At 30.4% G+C, this 22129-nt stretch overlaps 2 protein-coding genes across 3 annotated transcripts; both read right to left on the bottom strand.

Annotated features, from left to right (window-relative positions):
• Positions 1-5924: 5924 nt before the first annotated feature.
• Positions 5925-12372, bottom strand: LOC120203007 (CBS domain-containing protein CBSCBSPB5-like). 2 transcript variants are annotated; one of them, XM_039203376.1, is made up of 15 exons: positions 12239-12372; positions 12012-12150; positions 11499-11689; positions 11130-11262; positions 10870-11040; positions 10656-10734; positions 10451-10564; positions 10257-10323; positions 9968-10073; positions 9824-9882; positions 9282-9391; positions 9060-9193; positions 7427-7512; positions 7232-7321; positions 5925-6207 (listed from the first exon to the last, which is right to left on the bottom strand). In XM_039203376.1, exons 2-15 carry the CDS (start codon positions 12136-12138, stop codon positions 6028-6030), a joined length of 1647 nt encoding a protein of 548 aa, XP_039059307.1. In that variant the 5' UTR covers positions 12139-12150; positions 12239-12372; the 3' UTR covers positions 5925-6027. The 2 variants fall into 2 exon arrangements, with proteins under 2 accessions (XP_039059307.1, XP_039059306.1); XM_039203375.1 differs by lacking the exon at positions 12239-12372 and having other exon boundaries at positions 12012-12188.
• Positions 12373-16473: 4101 nt separating this feature from the next.
• On the bottom strand, positions 16474-18162 carry LOC120203009 (probable WRKY transcription factor 43). Its single transcript, XM_039203378.1, has 2 exons — positions 17828-18162; positions 16474-16696 (listed from the first exon to the last, which is right to left on the bottom strand). Exons 1-2 carry the CDS (start codon positions 18088-18090, stop codon positions 16519-16521), a joined length of 441 nt encoding a protein of 146 aa, XP_039059309.1. The 5' UTR covers positions 18091-18162; the 3' UTR covers positions 16474-16518.
• Between the last annotated feature and the right edge of the window lie 3967 nt (positions 18163-22129).

Here is a 22129-nt window from a genome sequence, read left to right on the forward strand (position 1 = left end):
TTGGGTAAACTACAAGCCTAGTGCCCCAACTAGTATTTCTTTTCAAAATAATGTCTAATATTATGTTTTGATATCATTTTGGTCACCATCATTAAAAAAGTAATTATAAATCTTTTTTTTTATAAAAAATTTAATAATAATATGGTATTACCTTTTGGTTACATGTTAGCCTCGGCTCCAACACATTTAAATTCATATATTTTAATTACGGATTAACTACATAATTGATTAGTTATGTTTGTGTTGTCTATTTTTATCACTGATTTAAAAATATATATATATAGTCATTTTTTTATTAAATTAAGGTTTGGTCCTCATTTGTTAATTATTACTAAATATTTTGATATAAACACACATTTGGTCTCAGTTATTTACATATTCTCTTAATTTAATCATACTTATAATAAATTATAATAAATTTAATCATCCAATCAAATGATATCACGTGTCATCAGTGTGATGTGTCACCATTCGGTTGGAGGACTAACTTTATTATAATTTAATTTATTTTAATATAGGGTTAATTTATTTTAATAAATTAAATATATTAAATTAAATAAATTAAAATAAAATTAGTCCTCCAATCGAATGGTGACACATGACATCATTCAATTAGATGATCAAATTTATTAAAAATAAGACTAAATTGAGATAATATGTAAATAACATGGACCAAATGTGTGGTTATACAAAAATACTATGTCAACTAATATGTTAATCGTTAACGGAAGTTAACCAGTGATGATCACATCTTAATTAAATGAAAACGAAAGTGACCATAAATTAATTAAATAAAAACGAAAGTGATTATGTATTATAATTTTTGAAATGGGCAAAAAAAAGTGTAAAAAACACAAACATAAATGATCCATCATGTTGAATTAACTTTTTACCTGTTTGATTTAAGGATGGGCATGAATCGGGTTTTTGGCCCACCCGACCCGACCCGAGAACAAGGAGTCCTCCACCCGAGACCCGACCCGACCCGACCCGACCAAAACATGATTTCACCATACCCGAACCAGACCCGATATATAACTTAAAAACTCGACCCGAAATAATAAAAAAATATTATTTTTATTCAATAAAAAACAGTGACTTAATTGAAAAAATAATATATAGAGGGGTATTATTTTAATTATTCCTAAATATATAAGGTAAAATTATATATTTTTTGGTCGGGTATTTAATGTAATTTATCGAACATAATAATATATAATTAAATTAAAGCAAAGGTCAAATCATCATTTTCCTAAAAAGTTTTAGATTACAATTATCACAAAGATTCTCTATGTTTTTACTCAAGGAAGTTACTCATCCATTATTTAGTGTTATGTATCTAACGACAAGTTATTATCCATTAATTAGTGCAATGTTAACTAACAAGTATAATGATAATTAGAAAAATTCTATATCACCCGACGAGTATCGTTGAATACTACTAACGATGAGTATGTTGAGTACCATTAATTTAATTTATAAAAATTTAAAATTCTAAAGGACTCAACGTATAATTATAAATTAGTTAAAATTTAAAAGTTAATTATTTAAAAAAATATTAATTACATTATATTTGATCCAATCATTGTTAAAAAAATTATGGAAAATAATGTAATCAATATTTTATTTTAAATAATTTACCTTTATATTTTTAACTAATTCATAATTATACGCCGAGTCTTTTAGAATTTTATATTTTTATAAATTAAATTAATGGTGCTCAGCGGTGTTCGTCGAGCATGACTGTCTCATCTAATAATTAATGATGATAATAATTTATTGCATCAAAATATAAATAAGCTTCTTAAAAATCATTATTTAAAATTTTAAGGGAAAACTACATAAATAATCCCTAGGATGCTTATATTTTAATCATCAAACCTTTTAAAAATTGTAACATAATCACTTATTATTATTCTCATTGTTGTCAACTGCCACTAAAAAACTGACGTGGCACGCTAAAGTCAAATAAAATCTTAGAAAAAGTTTGAAAAACTTAATTAACATTTAGGCTTAATATAAAAATAAGTGCCTAAACTATAGTCAAAATTATCTTTTAGTTCCTAAAGAATTTTTCGTTAAAAATAGGTGCCTAAAGTTTTCTCCGTTACATTTTTTGGTGTCTACCGTTAAAAAAACCCGTTAAGTGACACGTGTCACTCCAGATTTTAATTTTTTAAAATAATATTTTATTTAAAAAAAATCTGGACGTGACACGTGTCACTTAACGGTAGACACCTAAAATATATAACGGAGAAAACTTTAAACATCTATTTTTAACGAAAAATTCTTCAACGTTTATTTTTGTATTAAGCCTAAAATTCATAAAAGATATCTATCTTTATATATATATATATATATATATATATATATATAAAAAATTACATTAAATTTGATCTATTAACTAATTTAGAATAAGATCAAAGGTTCAAATCACATGTTATGAATAAAACAATCTGAGTTGAGAATATCACTCTCATATTAGAGCTCGTAATATTCTATCTGAATAATCGACCATAGATCAAATACGGATAATTATATGAAAGTAAAAAACAAACATTTTATCATATGAATTAATTGACTAAATAAAAAAAGTTATACATTGAGGCATGTGCACCACAGCCTAATCCAATTATTGTTTTGATATTTCTTATTTTCAAGAAAATAATAATAATTTAAATGAAAAGTGAATGAGGTTAATCTTTATATATTTAAACTTTTAAAATTTTATTTTTGACTCAAACGATATATTAATAATATGATTAAATTAAGAGACTTGAAATAATCAAATTAAAAAATATATGAACTAAATTTACAACTTGTGCATATAGTATAAGAATAATAATGAAATTTGACATAACAAGTTTAATGATTATGGTTATGTAAAAAAATTGGAATTTGAAAAGTACATGACTAAAAATGATAAAATTAAATAATATGAACTAAATCAATAATTTTCATATAGTACGGTGACTAATAAAACAATTTAACCATTGTAGATAATTGGAGACAGGTTGGTCCTTAGGGATGAGAATAGGATCCGAATCGAACGAGTTCCGACCCTACCCGACCCGACCGGGTCAGGTTTTTTAAAAAAATTCGGATTTAGGTCGTTTTTTAAAGGTGGTGTTCGGGTCGGGTTGGGTTTAGTGTGAAAAATACCTGACCTGACCCGGAAAAGAAATAATTTTACCTTATATATTTAGAAATAATTATAATATATTATTTTTTTCAATTAAATTATTGTTTTTATTAAATAAAAATAATATTTTTTATTATTTCGGGTCGGATCGGGTGGAGGGTATATATTATACTGGTCAAGTTAGATTTCTAGTGGAGGAGTCATTGTTCTAAGGTTAGGTTAGGTGGACAAAAAAATCGGACCCAGCACATCCCTGTTGATCTTAAAGGAATTTATATAGTCAACAATGCTAACATGTTTTAAGGTGATTTTTTTGGGTAAATTACATTATTTCTTACTGAACTTTACCTACTTTCTTATTTTTTTCTCTACTTTCAATTTTTCTAATTTATTCACTGAACTTTCGAATTGCTCCTGTTTTGATCACTTTGGATTATTTTATTATTATTTTTGTATGAAGTGTCATTATTATTATTACATAATGTAAAAGTAATTTAAAATAAATAATAAAATAATATTTTATTTTTACTAAATTCAAAAAGACTCAAAATAATCACCACCGACTGTTGATCACCTTGATATTCGAAATAATAATAAAATTATTTTTATATTAAATAATTATAAAAAATGCCATGTAATGTGAAAATAATAATAAATAATTCAAAGTGATCAAAACAATAATAATTTGGAAGTTCAATGAGTAAATTAGAAAAATTGAAAGTACAGTAAATAAAATATGAGAGATAATAAAGTTCAGTGAGAAATGATGTATTTTACCCTTTTTTAATATGGATTAATTAGATTATTTAAATTTATTAAGAGAAATTATTAAAAACGATTAATTTATTTAAATTTATTATTTATAAAAAAAAGTAAATTCAAATAATAAAATCTTTTTTTGAGGAAAAATAAAACGAACTGAATAATAAATATTCAAATTTAAATTTAATATTCATAAAAATGAAACAAATACAAATAATAGATTTATGAATATTATTATTCATACCAGCTCTAAATGTATTAAAAATAATAATTAAAATAATTTAATTTAAATATTATTCAAATATATAAAAACAAAGGGAAAAAAACTCATATACATTTGGATGTGTATTATCTATTATTAGTCTCGGCCTTAGAGACTAAGGAATGTGAAAAATGATGTATGTTCTTTTTTTTGGCCAATAATTCACTAAAGGGAAAATTATAAAAGAAGTTAAAATAAGGGTAAATTGTTCTATTGATCACCCCAATTACTAAAGCTTTTCTACTTTGGTCACTAAACTTTTCTGGGCCGACTCGTCATTAACATTATATTTTCCATTTAAAATTTAACGGCAATGTTAACGTGAAAATAATAGTTTATCTATTTTTGATTTTTCATTTCATTTACCCTCTTCACATCAGTAATTTTACTTATTAATTTTTTAATAAATTGATATTTTTAATAACAAGAATATAAATGTCATCATTTTATTTGCCAATCGATAATTGATAAAAATAATATTTAATTTAAACTATAATAAAAATTAATTGTGCTTATATCTATAAAATATATATCAATCATAACATAAATTATAAATATTTTATTGAAATATATTCTTATAACATTTTGTAAGTTGTGTTATAATTAATATACTTTAATAAATATAAAAACAATTAATTTCAATAAAGTATCTTGTTTAGTGCAATGGTTAAGCATTGAACCCTATTGAAGGATGTTGTGCCCATAGTGCAATATTAATAGTGTGAAAATTAAAAAAAAAGTGGGAAATTCAAGAGTTTGATGACCAAAGTAAAAAATAATAATAGATGGGTGACTAGTTTTAAATTTACCCTAAAAATAATGAAACAAAAGTCCCAAAATAAGGCATTGAAAAAGGGTGGATTGACCAGTTTCACACTACTACTATTATTTCATTATTTTATAATAATAATAATAAGTTTAAACTAAAATAATTTTGATTTAATTTTTTTAAATACTTATAATATTTTGATTTTTATTATAACTTTTAAGAGTTTCTTTTAAAATTTCTTCAATTTTTTAATTAATATTATATACATGTCTTTAACTGATAATATTAGATGATATTTCGAATTATTTCGACACGTATTTGTAAGAACACAAGTCGACGGATGATGAGATACACATATATATCTTATCGACTTATCTTTAATATCTAAATGACTGTATGTTTAGAAACTTATATTTAAACATTTTTAAAAGAGATATAAAAATACGAGATTTGAGAATATTATAACAAAAATTTGTTAATTTTAAACACGTATAAATTATTTCTTAAACTTGATTAGACTTGTCTTATTTTATGAAATACTCATAATCTCGATATTTAAAATTATCTTTAATCATCATACTTATATAAATTTAATCAAATTTTAAAAAAAATATTTGAAAGTTTAAATTCTTTTGAAAAGATAATAAAAATATGTCATCAACTTTAAACCTATATTAATCCACTTTCAAATAATCCAAAAATAAATTTTCAATCTAGTGACAATTCTTGGGATACCCATTTGAATGGTGATGACAATCTGTCGTGAACAGAGACGAACGCATAATTTTATGGTAAGGGAGTGAATCTGAATTTTTAAAAATTTCAAGAGACGAACTTAAACTCATAAAATTTAAGGAAACGAAAACAGATTTTCAATAAAAATACATAAAATAATTATAAATTTTCATTTTAATCGATATATGAAGATTTAATATAAGCTAAGAAAAAATTCTTAATTTGTATTTTGAAAATGAGGGAAACAAATCAAACATATGGAGTGACTCTAAACCAAACCCAACTTTGGCCAATCAATCCTAAGCAAAGTTCTTTATATATATAGAGAGAGAGGGATTGGAAGTTTTCTTAAGAATGCTAATTACCGGCCTTCCTCAAGTACGCTAATAAGCCCAACCCGGCAACGACGGCCGCCCCGGCTGCGACGGTGTTGTATGCAGTAGTCCATGCATCGGAGTTTGCATAATTCGAGTATCGTGAATTGGAGGCACGTAGATGATCTTTCGTCCCTGCACAATCTAAGTGCAACCTCAAACCCTGCACAAAGCATCATTTAGATGCCTTTAACTTGATTCAATAGAAAATACATAGAAGAATATAAAATATATGATAATTTTGAATTTTCAGGAGGACAATTGCCCTCACCCACCCCTCTCGGTCCATCCCGAGTAAAAGAGGTTTCAGACATGTTGAGCTCCACACATAATTTTATAGGGGATTGATTCAGTATAGACATTGTTCCGACGCAACAATGCAATTTCAAGCATGTATCAATGTGACATAAAGAAGAATTAGTACGAACCTAAACTTGAAACTAGAAGGTTGATCAAAATAATAATAATAATAATAATAATAATAATACCTATTCAAAATAATTAATAGGGTAAACTACATATTTAGTATTTAAATTATCAGTCTCGGTATGTTTTAGTACCTAAACTTTTATTTTTTCAAAACCATACCTAACATTTAATTTTCATTTCATTTAGTACCTATCATTAAAAATTTAATGCGTTTAGTAATTAAACTATTAGTTTTGGTCCATTTTAATACCTAAACTTTCAGTTTTTCAAAACTTAACGTTAATTTTTGAATGGAGGTATTAAAATGAAACAAAAACTAAAGTATAAACTTTAGGTATGATTTAAAAAAATGAAAATTTAGATACTAAAACGAACAAAAACTGATAATTTGAATATTAAAAGCATCAATATATATATATATATTCCTTCGCACTTCTACCAAAAGTAGCATAATATTATATTTGCATAATATCAAAATTATTCTCCAATATTTACTGAAACTATCATTTTGGAACGTTGCATTTTAGAAGAAAAAGGGCCCGTAACATTAGACAAAATAGTCACTTTGACCTTCTTTTTTGTTATAGTATTTTGGCTCTCAATATTTCATTTTAGGGTAAAAAAGGCCCTATTTTAGAGTGCTAATTGCATTCTAACTAAGGGTTTCCATATATAGAGGGATATTTTTCCCGAAAATGAAATGATGAGGACCAAAATGCTCAAAAAAATAATAGGGTTCTTTAAAAATATGATCATACCTTCAAGCCAACCAACCTTGCATGTTCCACGGCCACTTGAAGATCATAGTCTGACGCCAATACAACTTTGTCATGGTCTCCATCTTCATACTGCATAATAAGTCCATCAATTAGCATAAATTTCTGAGAAAAATATTTTAGACACCTAAAGTAATCATAAAAACAAAAAGACTAATAATATTTGTAAAAATATACCAGGATCTGAGGCACTATGTTTCTATCTCTGTCATCCCCCAGCCTACGAAGGACTGCACTTGTTAGATTAGTTAAACTGCGTGTATCTGCATCCAGCAGAAACATGCCAAAAAAAAAAAAACTATCAAATACAATTGTCTGGACACAATAGTGTGTAAAACTGTATGGTGTATATAAAGAATTAGATCCTCTTAAGCCTGTAAACGAACCGAACAAACACGAACGAGGGTATGTTCATGTTCATGTTCATGTTCATGTTCATGTTCGTTCGTTTAACAACAAACGAACAAAAACGAAAGGAATTTCTTGTTCATGTTCGTTCATTAAGAAATTTAGCTTGTTTGTGTTCGTTCATTTAAATGATAAACGAATTAAACGAACACAAATGAACGAACGTAAATAAACACAAACGAATGAATATAAACGAACATAAATGAAGGAAGATAAAATTAATTGGGTTTACATTTAAGAAGAGTATTTTTCTTTTCAAACAATTTTAGGATTTATATTTTCTTTAATTGATTTGATTTATTTGGGTTTAAAATTAATTGAGTTTAAAAATATTAATGGATTTATGGTTAAAATTTATTAAGTATTTATATTTCAAACATGTCTAGAGAACATAAATGAAATAAACAAACGAGCATAAACAAATGGATTATAAAGCGTTCACGAATGTAAATGAACGAACAAACATTTTTTTTCGTATTTATTCATTTAGTTAAACAAACATAAAACCTTGTTCATGTGTGTTTGTTTAATAAATAAACGAACATAAACAAACTTCCCACTAAATGGTTCGCTAAACATTTGATTCGTTTACAGGCCTAGATCCTCTAATAGTATATATTGAACACTAATTTCAGCAGCTGTATAAAGTGGCCAGCCCACTAGAAAAGTGTTCTTCAATAATAACTTGGACCAAAATGAATTTGAAGGAACAATTCTTGAAGCTAGTGGCATGCCGGCATTTACAAGTTAACTAGCCTAGAAGTGTTTTGTAGGACTGCATATGTTTGACAAGTTACAAACAAGCCACACTCGCGTATGAGCCACATGTAAAAGAAAAGGACATCTATATGTGGAGGCAGGGATGGACTGAAAAGGGACTGGCATGTCGTCCATGAAAATTTTAAATTGTCATATAATTTAGATATTTTTTTTATATTTTTAATTAATAATATATTTTTATCTCTCCTAAAATTTTATAATTTAATCCCGTAAAATTTTATAAAATCACACCTCATAACATAAAATCCTGCGTCTGTCCTTATGTGTTGGTGCCTAGTATCACAGTCTAAACCAATGCGGGATTCATGGTTCATGGTTCATGGTTCCTCTCTAGGACCATGACATTCTCCCATACTCCAACAAGGGCTCATTGTCCTAAATGGCACATCAGTCGTACTCTAGACCGGCTCTAGTATCAAATGTCACAGACTACACAAAACTAGAAGTTATTGTCCTCTTCAAAGTGTTGAACCTCACAGTTTTACTCATGAAAAAGGAACCTCACAGGTTGAAAGTAATGCGAACACTATGTCCTAAGATCAACTCTAATACTCAACCGATATGGAATTCATGGGTCCTCTTTGAAACCATTGCGCAGCTTATGAGTAGAAATAGTACATACCACAAAGAAATCTATGCATTCGGCCCCTTTTATCTTGTAGTTTGAAACCAAATGTACAAGGCATAGTGGAGGAAGGACAAGGAAGAGATCTCTCTGTCTCTGCTACTTCAGAAGCCAACTTCAATGAGCTATAGCTGAAACATCACTATCAATAAGTTAGTAAAGCAGTAATGGCACATAACACTGACACAGCAACATAAACAGGGCAACAACATTAAAAACCTTCTTGTCTCGTCTTCATCTTCAATGGGAGGTAAGGACATTGCGGAATCCCAAAACTTCTGCACCATTGTTGTGGTGGTCTCATTGTTGATTGCAAAATTTTTCCCAACCTAGTTGTTGAAAAAATTATGGGGTCATAACAAAAACATCATGAATCGCCAAGGAAATAGGAAAAAACATTATAATCTTGTTCTTTCTCATTAACAAGTTCATTATGTGTTTGAGAATAAATAGTTGTCTTCAGGACGCGTTGCACATGTATTATTTATAAAAAAAATGTTGTATTTATAAGTATGAAACAAATGTGCCTGTGAATCTTGATTTATTTAATCTATGATTACTTATCAAAATTTCAGTGACTAAATATTTAAAAGTCGATAGGGTAAGTGATCACATCTCAATTAAATAAAAACGAAAGTGATGAAATATTATGTTTTTTGAATTCAGTGAGAAAAAGTGAACAAAACTTAAACAAACGTGACCAATCATGTAGTTTACCCCAAGATACACTATAATTTCAGAATGACACTCACTTGACCTACTGTGGCAACAGCGGCATGAGTAACGTGGAACACATCCACAACAGCAACTATTTCTCCGTCTGCATCCAACCAAAGAAACTAATTGAGAACTGGTTTGATGTATGTAGAAAACTATATTCTTTGTAGGGTAGCAACTCATATCACCTCTATCTACCACAGGAAGGTGTAAAAAGTTGCCATCATGCAAGGTCTTCAAAGCATGAACAATTGGCGTGTTGAGCGTTGCACATGCTGGGTTAGGAGTCATAACCTATACATCAAATCAAAAGCAAAATGAACAGAACTCAAGAAATTGCTTATCATAGAGGTCCAAAATGATGAGCTGCTGCTGGCATATAAGGTCAAGCTATAAGAACAAACTCTGTTGGCACAAGAAGGAAAAAGAAAAATCCAGAAGAAGGGGAAAAAAAAGAAAAGAAAAGAAAAGAAAAACCTTCTCCACTAAAGTAGTCTCTGGAGGCAGATTATGTGCTATTACCCGCATCAATATATCCTTTGAACTATCAGAAATCCAAAATAAAAACTTAGAATAACATCAATATCAACTGTAACAATTAAAAATAATAACATCAGAATGGTAAAACTTAGAAAAATGTTGAATTGTGATTTGATTCAAAAGAGACTCACGTTAGAATCCCCCGTGGTTTGTTTTCAATAGTCACAACCGCAGAGTTTGCCCGACATTCAAGCATCTTTTTTGCAGTAGTTAAAACTGTGTCGGCCGGTGAAACTGTTGCAATCCTGAAAGAAAGGTATCATATGAAGCAAAGCGACTCAAAATATCACAAGGAAAAAATAAACATACATTAAAAAGGAAAAAAGTATTACCTACTTTGGATTGTCTGCAACAATTGTAGACAGTGAGGGCCTGAACATATAATCTTTAAGTGTCTGAATTAATGTATTCTGACCTGCATATTACCCCAAAAAGCAGCATGGACTTAAAAGTTAAAAGTGGTATGTTGATAGCTAAAACTATAGAAACAAAATGAATATAACAAAGACAAAAAAACTCATTGAAGCAAACGATAACATTATCCACACACCAGAGAAAGATGTTCCCCAGTTTTTTTCTACGCCTTCAACAGCTGCAGCAATAGCTTTTCCCTTTTCAGCTGACCTTTCCATTCGAGCAATAGCATCATACAGACACACAGCTATATCAAGCAAAGCAATGACCTCCCCATTCTGTACAACAGGCAAGTGTCTAAATCTTCCTGTTTAGAATGATATCAGAACAATATTAAAGGGTAAGATACAGGAAAATATATCACATAAAAGGGTGGGAATCAACCAAAAAAAGCACCTTGCACCATCTTCTGGAGTGCTTCCACAGCAAGAGTGTCAGAAAGAACAAATACTGGGTTCTTAGTCATTACTTTGGAAACCGGTGTCTCCTCCATATTAAGCTCCTGAGCAATCACTCTTGTAGCTATGTCCTGCAGGCAAAAATGAATCAATAAAGAGAGACAGCATCGTTAACCTGATTCACTTTAGATTAAATATATAAGAACAAAGCACATTCTTCATGCAAATGTGAAATCCAAAATGCCTAAGAGAGCAAGGCATGAGAAATCATATCGGAATGAAGAAACTAATTCAGGTACTTGTCTCCCTTATTTTGAGATTCAAGTAAAGTGAATTTGGTATACTCTTTCAAGGATTTTAGCCATACCTTGTCTGTGAGAATCCCACAGAGCAATGCATTGGAGTCAGTAAGCAATAAAGCATCAACCTTACGAGCAGCCATCTTCCTGGAGGCCTCGTAAATGGTGGTACTTTCCGGTACCGTCACGGCCTTCGACATCCGTAATCTCTTCACCGTTCTCTCACCAGCTAGTCCCCTTTCCACAAGCAAGTTGAAACAATAAAAGAGGGAAAAAAGAATCATTACTTTTTTTCAACATAAATTTTACGTTGAATACAATTTTTAACCATTTTTCATTATTAATTTCACAGGATGTACATATTTAGAACCTGAATGTTCACAAATTATTACCAACTGCCTTTATCAATCCATTCAAATCCAAATTCAATTATTCATTTTTGGAACGGAAGTTCAACAGACTAATTATGCCTTCCACACATTATAACTTCCAAGATCCTTCATCCAAAATTGTTCGATTTTTTTAAAATAATGATAAAGAAACCAAACGTAAAATTTGAAATGAAAAAACTTACTTCGGAGTAGTACGAGAAGATGGCAAGAGTTTCCGGATAGAGTCGGAACCTCCATTCTCCAGTGCTTTTCTCCTAGCTGGTGATACGCCTGACTTTGGAAAACTCCGCCTCGGTGAACCGCTGTAACTCGCCATCTTCGATCCCTGCTACACGCATTGAATTTTCCAATTTTCTCATACGAATGCAAAAACGAAAAAAAAAAACAATATATCAATAAATAAATCAACAACTAACCAGAATAATAGACTTATTTGATTTCAATTCCGATCAAATCGCAAAAAACAAAATCAGCTCAGATTCATTGATGAAACGAATCGAGAAGAGGTCAAGCGCCAAAATCAAGCGATTCATGAAACAAACAGAAAATGAGATGAAGATTTTCGAGTTTTTCCGGAAAATGCTCCGAGCGGGAGGAAAAAGGAAGAAATGGATGAAAACTCATTAAGAAATGAGATTGTTCCACGTGGGAACCATTTTAACTGAAATTACTCCGATTCAAATGATCTCCACAAAATCAGAGATAGTGTCGCTTATTTTTGCCATGGCATATATCCAATAGCGTTGGAGTTTGAGTTAGCTCCGCTTCACAACGCTAAGAGAGACGACGAAACCATCCGAATCCAAGCTAAACCTTGGAAACAAGTTGATCAAAGATGATCTAATTCATCGCTCGTGAGTGTTCTTGTCCGAGTCCGATGCGAGTCAACCGGAATCGAAACGATGAATGAACCATATGTATATAACAACGATTCCGAACAAATATCGTTTTATCATCACTTTATATTAATAAAAAATCATGTATCGATTCGATACAACCTCGTATAAGGCGTGATAGGATTGGATTACAAGCACCAAACTCCATTGCGTTGGATAAAGCTCGAGATGAAGCTAGTTGACCGAACCAACTTATTTCATGCATCGATGTTTCATTATTTATTATAAAACAAAAACACCAGGCACTATTCTATTACTTTTGAAACATCGGGACGTCTCAGGTACGACAACCTTAATATACGGCTAAGAAAATGCGTTACCGGAAATGTTATTATTTTTTTAAAATTTCCGGTAATACGCTACCTAAAACATTATTTTTCTACCGGAAATGTTAATATTGGACGCTAACTAAAATATTATTTTTTCTATCGGTTTTTAAATAGTGAAATTAACATTTCCAGTAGAAAAAATAATGTTTGTTAGCACTTTACCGAAAATATTAAAAAAATAATATTTATGGTAGTGATTTTTCTTAACCGTATATTAAGCTGCCGTACGATAAAACTACCTTTGAAACATCAATGGACAAAAGAGGAAAAAAATACCCATGCTTTTTAATTATTTTTTTCATTTTATAAAACTATCTATATTCATCTTATTATTTAATTAATCAAAATTAAAGGTAAAGTACATAAATGGCCTAACCTTATTATTCAATTAATCTAAATTAAAGGTGAAATACATAAATTGTCCCTGACTATAGGGTACTGTTTTATTAAGTCTCTCGACTATTAAAATTTATAAAATGGTCTTTCGACTATAATTGTTTCTTTGTTGAGTCATTCGACTATTAAAAGTTACAAAATGATCATTTGACTATTCATTATATTCCAAACCAGTAACTTTCTGTTAAAAAATTAACGGTATTATGAGCTGAATGCTAACATGCTGATTGTGATATGATAAAATCTGATCTCAGAATCTCAAATAACTATCATATTCAATCATTATTTTAATGTTCAACTTAGACAATAGTCAAATTTTAACGAAAAAATACGAGTTTGGAACATAATAAATAGTTGAGTGATCATTTAGTAACTTTTAATAGTTGAGAGACTCAACAAAGCAACACTTTATATTAGAAGGATTATTTTTTAAGTTTTAATAATCGAGAGACTAATAAACAATACCCTATAGTCAGTACCCTTTGTGTACTTTATCTAGGAATGGCAACGGGGCGGGTTTTGCTCCCCCGTCCCCGTCCCCAAAATGATTCCGCATCCCTGCCCCGTTTCCCGTCTGGTTTTTTATCGGGGCGCCCCGTCGGGGATTTTTTTGCCCTGTCCATGAACCCGACCCGAAATGTTGTACTCAAACCCGAAACCGAACCCAAAATGTTTTGTTTGTATTAAATATAATTAATATAAAATATATAATATATAATCCGAGCCGGGATACCTTAACCCGAACCTGAACCCAAAAAAATCTCCAAATTTTACCTTGAATTCCCGACCCGATATTATTCAAATCCGACACGAACTTAGCCGGGTTTCGGGTTTTCCCGTCGGGTTCAGGTCGTTCTGCCATTCCTAACTTTATCTCTAAATTAAATACAGAAAAACTAAAAAACGAAAAATTTTCCGCCCTAATTTATTCACTTGGTGCTATTTTGTGGACTGGTGTGAGAACCCAACAGAAGAATTTGTTTTGCAAATTGGGCTTTTCTTCTCTACAGAATTACTCCTTATTTCTCGTGTTACTTTTTAGCAGTTCTGAATCCCTTCTTCCCTCACTCAATTGCCACATGTAATGGCGACATATATAGCAGGCGTGACGAATTTCAACGAGTATAATTTTCAAATATTTGACCGTTGGATTGATCGTTATTAAACGGTCAATTTTTTTAATCAATGGAACTCGTCACGCCTGTGTGACGAGTTCCAATTGCTATTTTCAGTTTGAAAAAACTAGTCGTTGGGTAGAGTAATATAAATATAGGTTTGGGTTGGATAAATTTTTCACTTGTAATCAAACATTCTACTGAGAGCAAAAACTTTTGTGTTGAAGAGTTTGTGTTGAAATGACCTCAAGAGAAGAAATGTTACGTCTTGATGAAGTTCATATTTCGTCGATCGAGTTGACAACGGTAAATTTAATTTGTTTTATTTCATTTTAGTTTTGAAAAAATTATAGTATTAATAATAATTATTTATGTAATTGTATTAAATAATTTATTTTCAAATTGTAGCAAGAGGAATGAACCATTCGACATTGAGGAATGACGAATGAAGAGCCACATCAGCGGATGATGATATATCTTTCACAATCCAGATTATATGGAGTGATTCTTCGCGAATTTAAGGTGATGCCATCACTGATATCAGTATTGATCGAGTGTTGGAAGCCCGAAACGCATACATTTAATTTACCTTGTGGTGAAGTGACGATAACTTTGGAAGATGTCGCGTATCAACTTGACGTTCCGATTAATGGTATGTCATTATTGCTTCACAACACTTGTAAGGTAAATAATGTTATTTCAAATTTATTGGGAAAGGAGGCTCTAACCGATATTGATGGGTTGCGGGTACGAATGACGTGGTTGAAAAGAGAATTTAGAGTAGATGAACAATCAACGGAGCAAGAGGTGATATATGCAGCTCGAGCATATCTTTTGACGTTGATTGGAGGGACTTTGCTACCGGATAAATCAGGCAATTTAGTGCACACCCAATATCTTCCGGTAATGGAGGATTTCGTTGTATGTCTCCAATATAGTTGGAGTTATGCAATTTTGGCTTTTTGTAATGTGAACTATGTAAGGCGACAATAGTCGTCAGAGGACAAAAAGAGGATGTAGCGGGTTGTTTAGTTTTGCTCCAATCATGGGCGTGGTATCGTCTCCCGTTTATGACGCTTATTACATCCGCTCCTATGGAGTTTCCTCTCGTCGCAAGGTAAATTCATATATTTAAGGTTTTTATATTTTATAATATTTATTTAAATATTTTAAAAATGACAATAAATTTTGTAATTTTTTTAGATGGCGACGCCAAATAATCGATACAAAGTTATTGGGTGCAACCAAAGTAGATATTCGGATGAGAATTGATATTGCCGGTAGACATGCAGTAAATTTTCGTATTTTTGCATTAACTTTGAAATTGTAATATTAATTGTTTAATTATACTAACATAATACTTTTGACAGTTTAATTGGATATCTTATTATGAGTCGGATATCCAACGGTGCCTTATTAAAAGGTTCATCTTAACTCTTTGAATTTTTATCAATTCAAATGTATTCAGTCGTGCCTAATTTAAAACGATCAATGACAACTCTAATCTCGTAACAAGCCTTTTAAAGTTTTAATACATTTGAACTATCATAGATTTCGTCAAGTATATGTATTCGATTTCAAATATGGATAAACTCATCTGTATCTACAGATTAAATTGCTCGAGCCCCAGTTACCTAGAGAAAACATGCCACCCTCTACCATCGGAAACACTCAATAGATTTAAAATTATAAAAATATTAGATGTTATAAAATTATAAATCATAAATAATTAAAAATTAATATTTAAAATACTTTAAAAAAATCAAAGTATTCAACTTCCTCTCCCCAAACTATTACTATTCCTTGAATATATTTTTAGTCGAATCAAATTTGTATTAGACTAACATTAGATTTTACATCAAAGTGATTGGTTCTCGAATTTTGATTTCTTAAATACGACGGATACAAGAAGACGATATCTACGAGTCTTATTACAGATCGAGGAAAGGAGAAGAAGATTTCAATAGGGATTGTAGGTTTGGATGTGTTGGAGAATGTTTTGGAAGGTCTCAATGAACTTCTCTACCGGGTGGGTGTGTATCCCTTCGTAGGTAGTCACCACAATTTCATCATCTTTTGAGCTTCGTTGCACTTGTTTCTTCACATTGCACTCCTTGTGCGTGCACCTATAATAACTTCTGCAGATCAACAAGACAAAAACAACCCAAATGAAAGTTATATCACTTGTATATATATAGAGAGAGAGAGACGAAATCCGTTTACACCGTGTAAAATCTTCCAGTTTTATACCTTTTTAGGATCATCGAATGAGGTGAAATAGACGAATGAGATTGACAGTAGAGAATGAGAAGAGATTCACTGAAGGGATAATCTCGGTCGTCTATTTCCACCCATCCAACGATCTTAAAATGTATAAAACTAAAAGTTTCATACTATTTATTACTTTTCGAATGTGATTTTGAAAAGTGCGATAAAATATTATTATTTTAAAAATCACAGTTTAAAATTTAACTGTTTGAGGTTACTGTTAAAAATCGATTTTTGAAAAGATAAAATGTCCATTTTAGACATTGTGTTGTGAATTGAAAATATAGTATTTAAGGATAATAATATAATTTCACCAAAGGTGATTTTCCCAATTAGGTCGAAAATCACTTTCCCAATCATGATTTAAACCAGTTTTAAAGTATTTAGCATTGCTTATGGGGTAGAAAAATATTTTTCCGTTGTCAGAAGCATAAGTGGATCCTATCTCATATATTTAGTGACGGAGCCATGTTAACCGTGGGAGTGGCCATGACCCCCGAAATTTTTAGGTTTAACTACATCTTAGGTCTCTAAAGGTTTTGAAACTATGCAAATTAAGTCCTACTCCTCTAAAATTTTCCGGTTTAATTACTCCTCTAAAATTATGATATTATTTTAGATCTTTTAAATAGGGTTAGAAGTTTGAATCCCGACAATACGAATGGAACAGATTGAGCTTGAAAGATTGCTCCATAATGAATCTAAGTAATATCTTATCTGAATTAATTGACCAATAAATCGAATACCAACTGTTTCACTTTAATTTAGCATAATATGAGCTTATTACAACCATTGATGTTGTCTTAAAAACCCACAACTCAAAATTCCCTTTCCAATCAAGTGACAAAACTATGATGATCAAAATCGCAACCATTAATGGTGTTCACGATATGGACTAAGCTGTAACATTATACTCTGTCGAATTAAAGTAAGGGTACTAAATCGACAAGTCAAATATAGTATAAGGACTGAAACCGAATTTCCAAGGAACGAAAAAATACCTAGGGAATTTGCTGTTTTTAACAGTTTTCTGCCCATATTTCCTCCAACGATACCCATCATCAAGAATATCAACTTGACTCCTTGTTTGAAATGCGTACTTGTGCTTCTTCATCCCCTCCTTCTTGTCACCTTTCTTCCCCCCACCTTTCACGTGCTCCTTGCCGTCGGCTTCCGAGTAACTCGGACGAGGAGGGTTCGCCATGGTTATCGACGATGGCGAAACCGATGATCCGTCCAAAAAAACTATGGGATAATTCTCCATTGAAATTAGACCGAGCTGACGATGACGATAACGAAGGCGGTGGTGGTATATGTATTAGAAGAGAGATGAATTGAAGAAATATATGTGGGGGAAAAAGGTGGGCGGCGTAATGGCCATTGGCCAACGTATGTAATGTGACTGAAAATGGCAAAAAGGAAATTGAATGCATGGACCGAACCGGAGGCTAATTCTTCATGCATGAATCGAAGACACAAAGTTGAGTCGTACACGTCACGTAACACCATTTTATCATCACATCATTTGTCCAAAGTTTTTCTTCTTCTTCTCATTCAATAATAAAAATAGGGACTTGCATGAAAAATATTTAAAAAATCAGCTAAACAATATAAAAATGAAGAATACGAATAAATATCATTATCGACCCTGAAAGATAAATATCATTAATATTATTATAAAAATAAGTAAAATGATGATAACACATTGATAGATTATCCTAATCAAAGACAGATCAATAAAATAATTAAATAAACACTAATTGTAGAGGTAATCATGGACGGAGCCATGATTAGATATTGGCAATGGCTGGAATATTAACCTTTTTAAGAAAAATATAATGACTTATTAGATATTTAACCTTAAAATTCATAAGATAATGTCTAATTTGTATACTATTTAAATTTACGATGACCTAAATTGTTATTAAACCAAAAAAACTGAGAACATTGGATTATCATTCTTTAGTTCGACCCCTACCTGACTAAATATTTAATAGTTTTTTTATATTTTTAATTTAAATACTTATTTTTAAATGAACTAAAAAACTATTAACTAAAAATTTATTGAATATAAAAAATTTACAGGGACCGGGTCCCCTTTGAACCCTAACAGAACTCCGCCCCCAGAGATAACATTAAATCTAACCTCAAAGAAAATTTAAACTTCGATCCCCTTTGAACCCTAACAGAACTCCGCCCCCAGAGATAACATTAAATCTAACCTCAAAGAAAATTTAAACTTCAAACAAAATTCTCCTTACAAAATTTTAAATTATATATATATATATATATATATATATTAAGTTTATTTTTGCCTTTAACTTGTTTTTATTCTATGATTATATTCAAATGATACAATTATATATATTTTAGTTACAATTATCAATACATATTAAGTGGAATGGTAAGATAGCATAAACTCTCAATAGCAAAATTAAGACAAAAATAAAGAGGTCAAGAGACCTTTAATTTTTGTTTGTTCCAATGTCAATTTTTGTATTAAGTCTTATATTCAAATGATACAATTATACTCTTTAATTAATAGTTATTTTTATTCTTATTTTTTAGAGTATTTTGGCCTCCGATGTTTTATTTTAGGATAAAAAGATCCATAATATTTGAGTAAATAGTCACTTAGGTTATTATTCTTTGTTTTTGGAGTATTTTAGCCCTCAACATTTTATTTTAGGATAAAAAATCATCTATTTTGGAATGTTTGACTAACGATTTTCATTAACAGAAGGACCTTTTCACCCCAAATTAAAACGATGGGTACTCCAAAAAAAATATAAATGAAAGTGAATATTTAATCGACCATTAGAAGTGTACCAAATAAATTATAGAAAAACGACATCGTTGAAAGAGGCAAACTCAAACTCCAAACATGTTACTCCTTGTATCCCATAATTTGTGTCTTATATTAACCGTACACATTGTTTTAAGAGATATATTTGACCAAGGGAAATGATAAATTTATCCTTCAAAGTTGATTAATAAATTTGACTGGTTTGTTTTGATAAGTGTAAGAGAAAAGGGTAAAAAGAAAATATAAGTATTGTTGTTTATTGACTTTTCTAATCAGTGGCGGAGCCACGGCTAGCCCACCATGAAATTCAAATTTTCTTCGATTAATTATTTATTTTATTAATGGTTCACACCCTGAATTTTTTCGTACACACCCTGAAATATAAGTTTTGTTTGATTAATTACTTATTTTATTAATGGTGCCCACCATAAAATTCTATCTATACGCACCCCATTTAAAAATTTTATGTTGTTAGTATATGTATGTAGGGACGGGGATGGGTCGGGCTTTGGACAAATCGACCCGACCCGAAATTTTTACATCCTTCACCCGAACCGACCCAACTTTTTGAGATAAAAACCAAACCCGATTCGTCCCGACCTCAAATAATAAAAAAATATTATTTTTATCCAATAAAAATAATGATTTAATTGAAAAATAATATATAGAGGGGTATTGTTGTAATTATTCCTAAATATATAAAGTAAAATTATATTTTTTGGGTCGGGTGTGGTATTTTTACCCTAAACCCGAATCTGACCCGACCCGAACATCACCTTTAAAAAAACCCGACCAGACCCGACCCTAATCTAATTTTTTTAAAAGAAACCCCGACCCGATCTGGTCCGATCGGGTTAGAATCGTAGGGTTCGGATCCCATGCCCATCCCTATATGTATGCCCACCCTAAAAAATATTTCTGGATCTGTTACTATATTTAATATGACACTTTGAATAAGATAATTTTAAAAATCGAAAGATACATATTTAATGGAACGGAAAGAGTAAGTTAGATAAAAGAAATAAGTAATTTAATTAAATTGAGAAATTATGGATTGAAAGTTTGGTGGTTGATGTTGAAGACTTGGGGTCTAAAATACACTGTTGTTTTACCCAAATTATTCTATCAAATGACTTATTTCAAACAAATTAGGCACATGTTGATGATGATATTCTAATTTTGTATTATTTTGCAGCGTGGATTCTTTGAAAACAAACGCCATGGTCCACGTCAGATCAAAGACTTTGGCAATCTGTATCTATAAATATTTGTTTATTTGTGTAAACTATACATTTAGTACCTCAGGTATCACTTTTCTTCGGTTTTAGTCACCCAATTTTTTTGTTTGTTTCAAAATCATACTTAACATTACGTTTTGGTTTTGGTTCGGTCACCAACCGTTAAAAAATTAATGATGATGGTAACGTGTCACCATAAGGTAATGTTACGTCATCATTGACTTTTCTTTTAAATGTTACATTAGTAGTTTTATTATTTTTTTAATTATGAATGACCAAAATGAAATCAAAACGTAATATTAAATATTGTTTAATTTATTTAAGTAAATGACAATGTACATTATAATATATGTGAAAAGTAATATTAATAAATTAAAATATAATTTAAATTATAAATTTTACGATATAATATAAAAAACCAACATTATATCTTGTAAGGATTAATTATAAAATAAGTGCCCTAACTATACTGTTTTTTACAAATAAGTGTCTAAATATTTTGGAATCATTCAGGTGTCTAACGTTATAAACGTTACCACTTTAAGTGCATCGACTGTAACGACTATTAAAAAAACTCGTTAAAGGACACGTGTCAAAATATGGTAAATTTAGAAATTTTATTTAAAAAACTTTAAAATAATAATATATTTTAAAAAAAACTCTAAATTTTTATATTTTATACAAAATACCCAAATTTTCATAAAAACCCTAATTTGCAAATCTCAAAAACCTAATTTCCTATTTGGCTGGTGGTAGCCGATAGTGGAATATAATGATTGATGGATGGGCTTCGATGACAAGACAATGACGGCAGGTGGGTGGTGCTGGGACGGAAGAGAAACACAAAGGAAAAGAAGATAAAGAGACGACGTTGTCCCTTGCCATCGATTCTCATCCTTTGTCGTCGATCTGGCTGTTGGTTGTTCGGCCACCCATCGTCGATGTCGTTTCCTCGTCTGTTGAGAATTAATACGGTCAACCAACGGAGTGAATTAGAGATTTTGGGAGTTTGACTTTTTTTGGTATTTTAGAAAAAATGGGGCTTTTTCGAATTAAGTTTTTTAAAAAATTAAATTTCCAAAATTATCAGATTATGACATGTGTCACTTAACGGACTTTTTTAATGGCCGCTAAGATCGAGACACGTAAAGTGATAACATTTGTAACATTAGACACCTAGATGATTAAAAAAAAGTTAGGGCACCTATTTAAGAAAAACAATATATTTTGAACACTTATTTATGATTAAGCCATCTTTT

Source organism: Hibiscus syriacus, unplaced genomic scaffold (genome assembly GCF_006381635.1).
Source record: "Hibiscus syriacus cultivar Baekdansim isolate YM2019G1 unplaced genomic scaffold, ASM638163v2 tig00009013_pilon, whole genome shotgun sequence".
NCBI lineage: Eukaryota > Viridiplantae > Streptophyta > Magnoliopsida > Malvales > Malvaceae > Hibiscus > Hibiscus syriacus.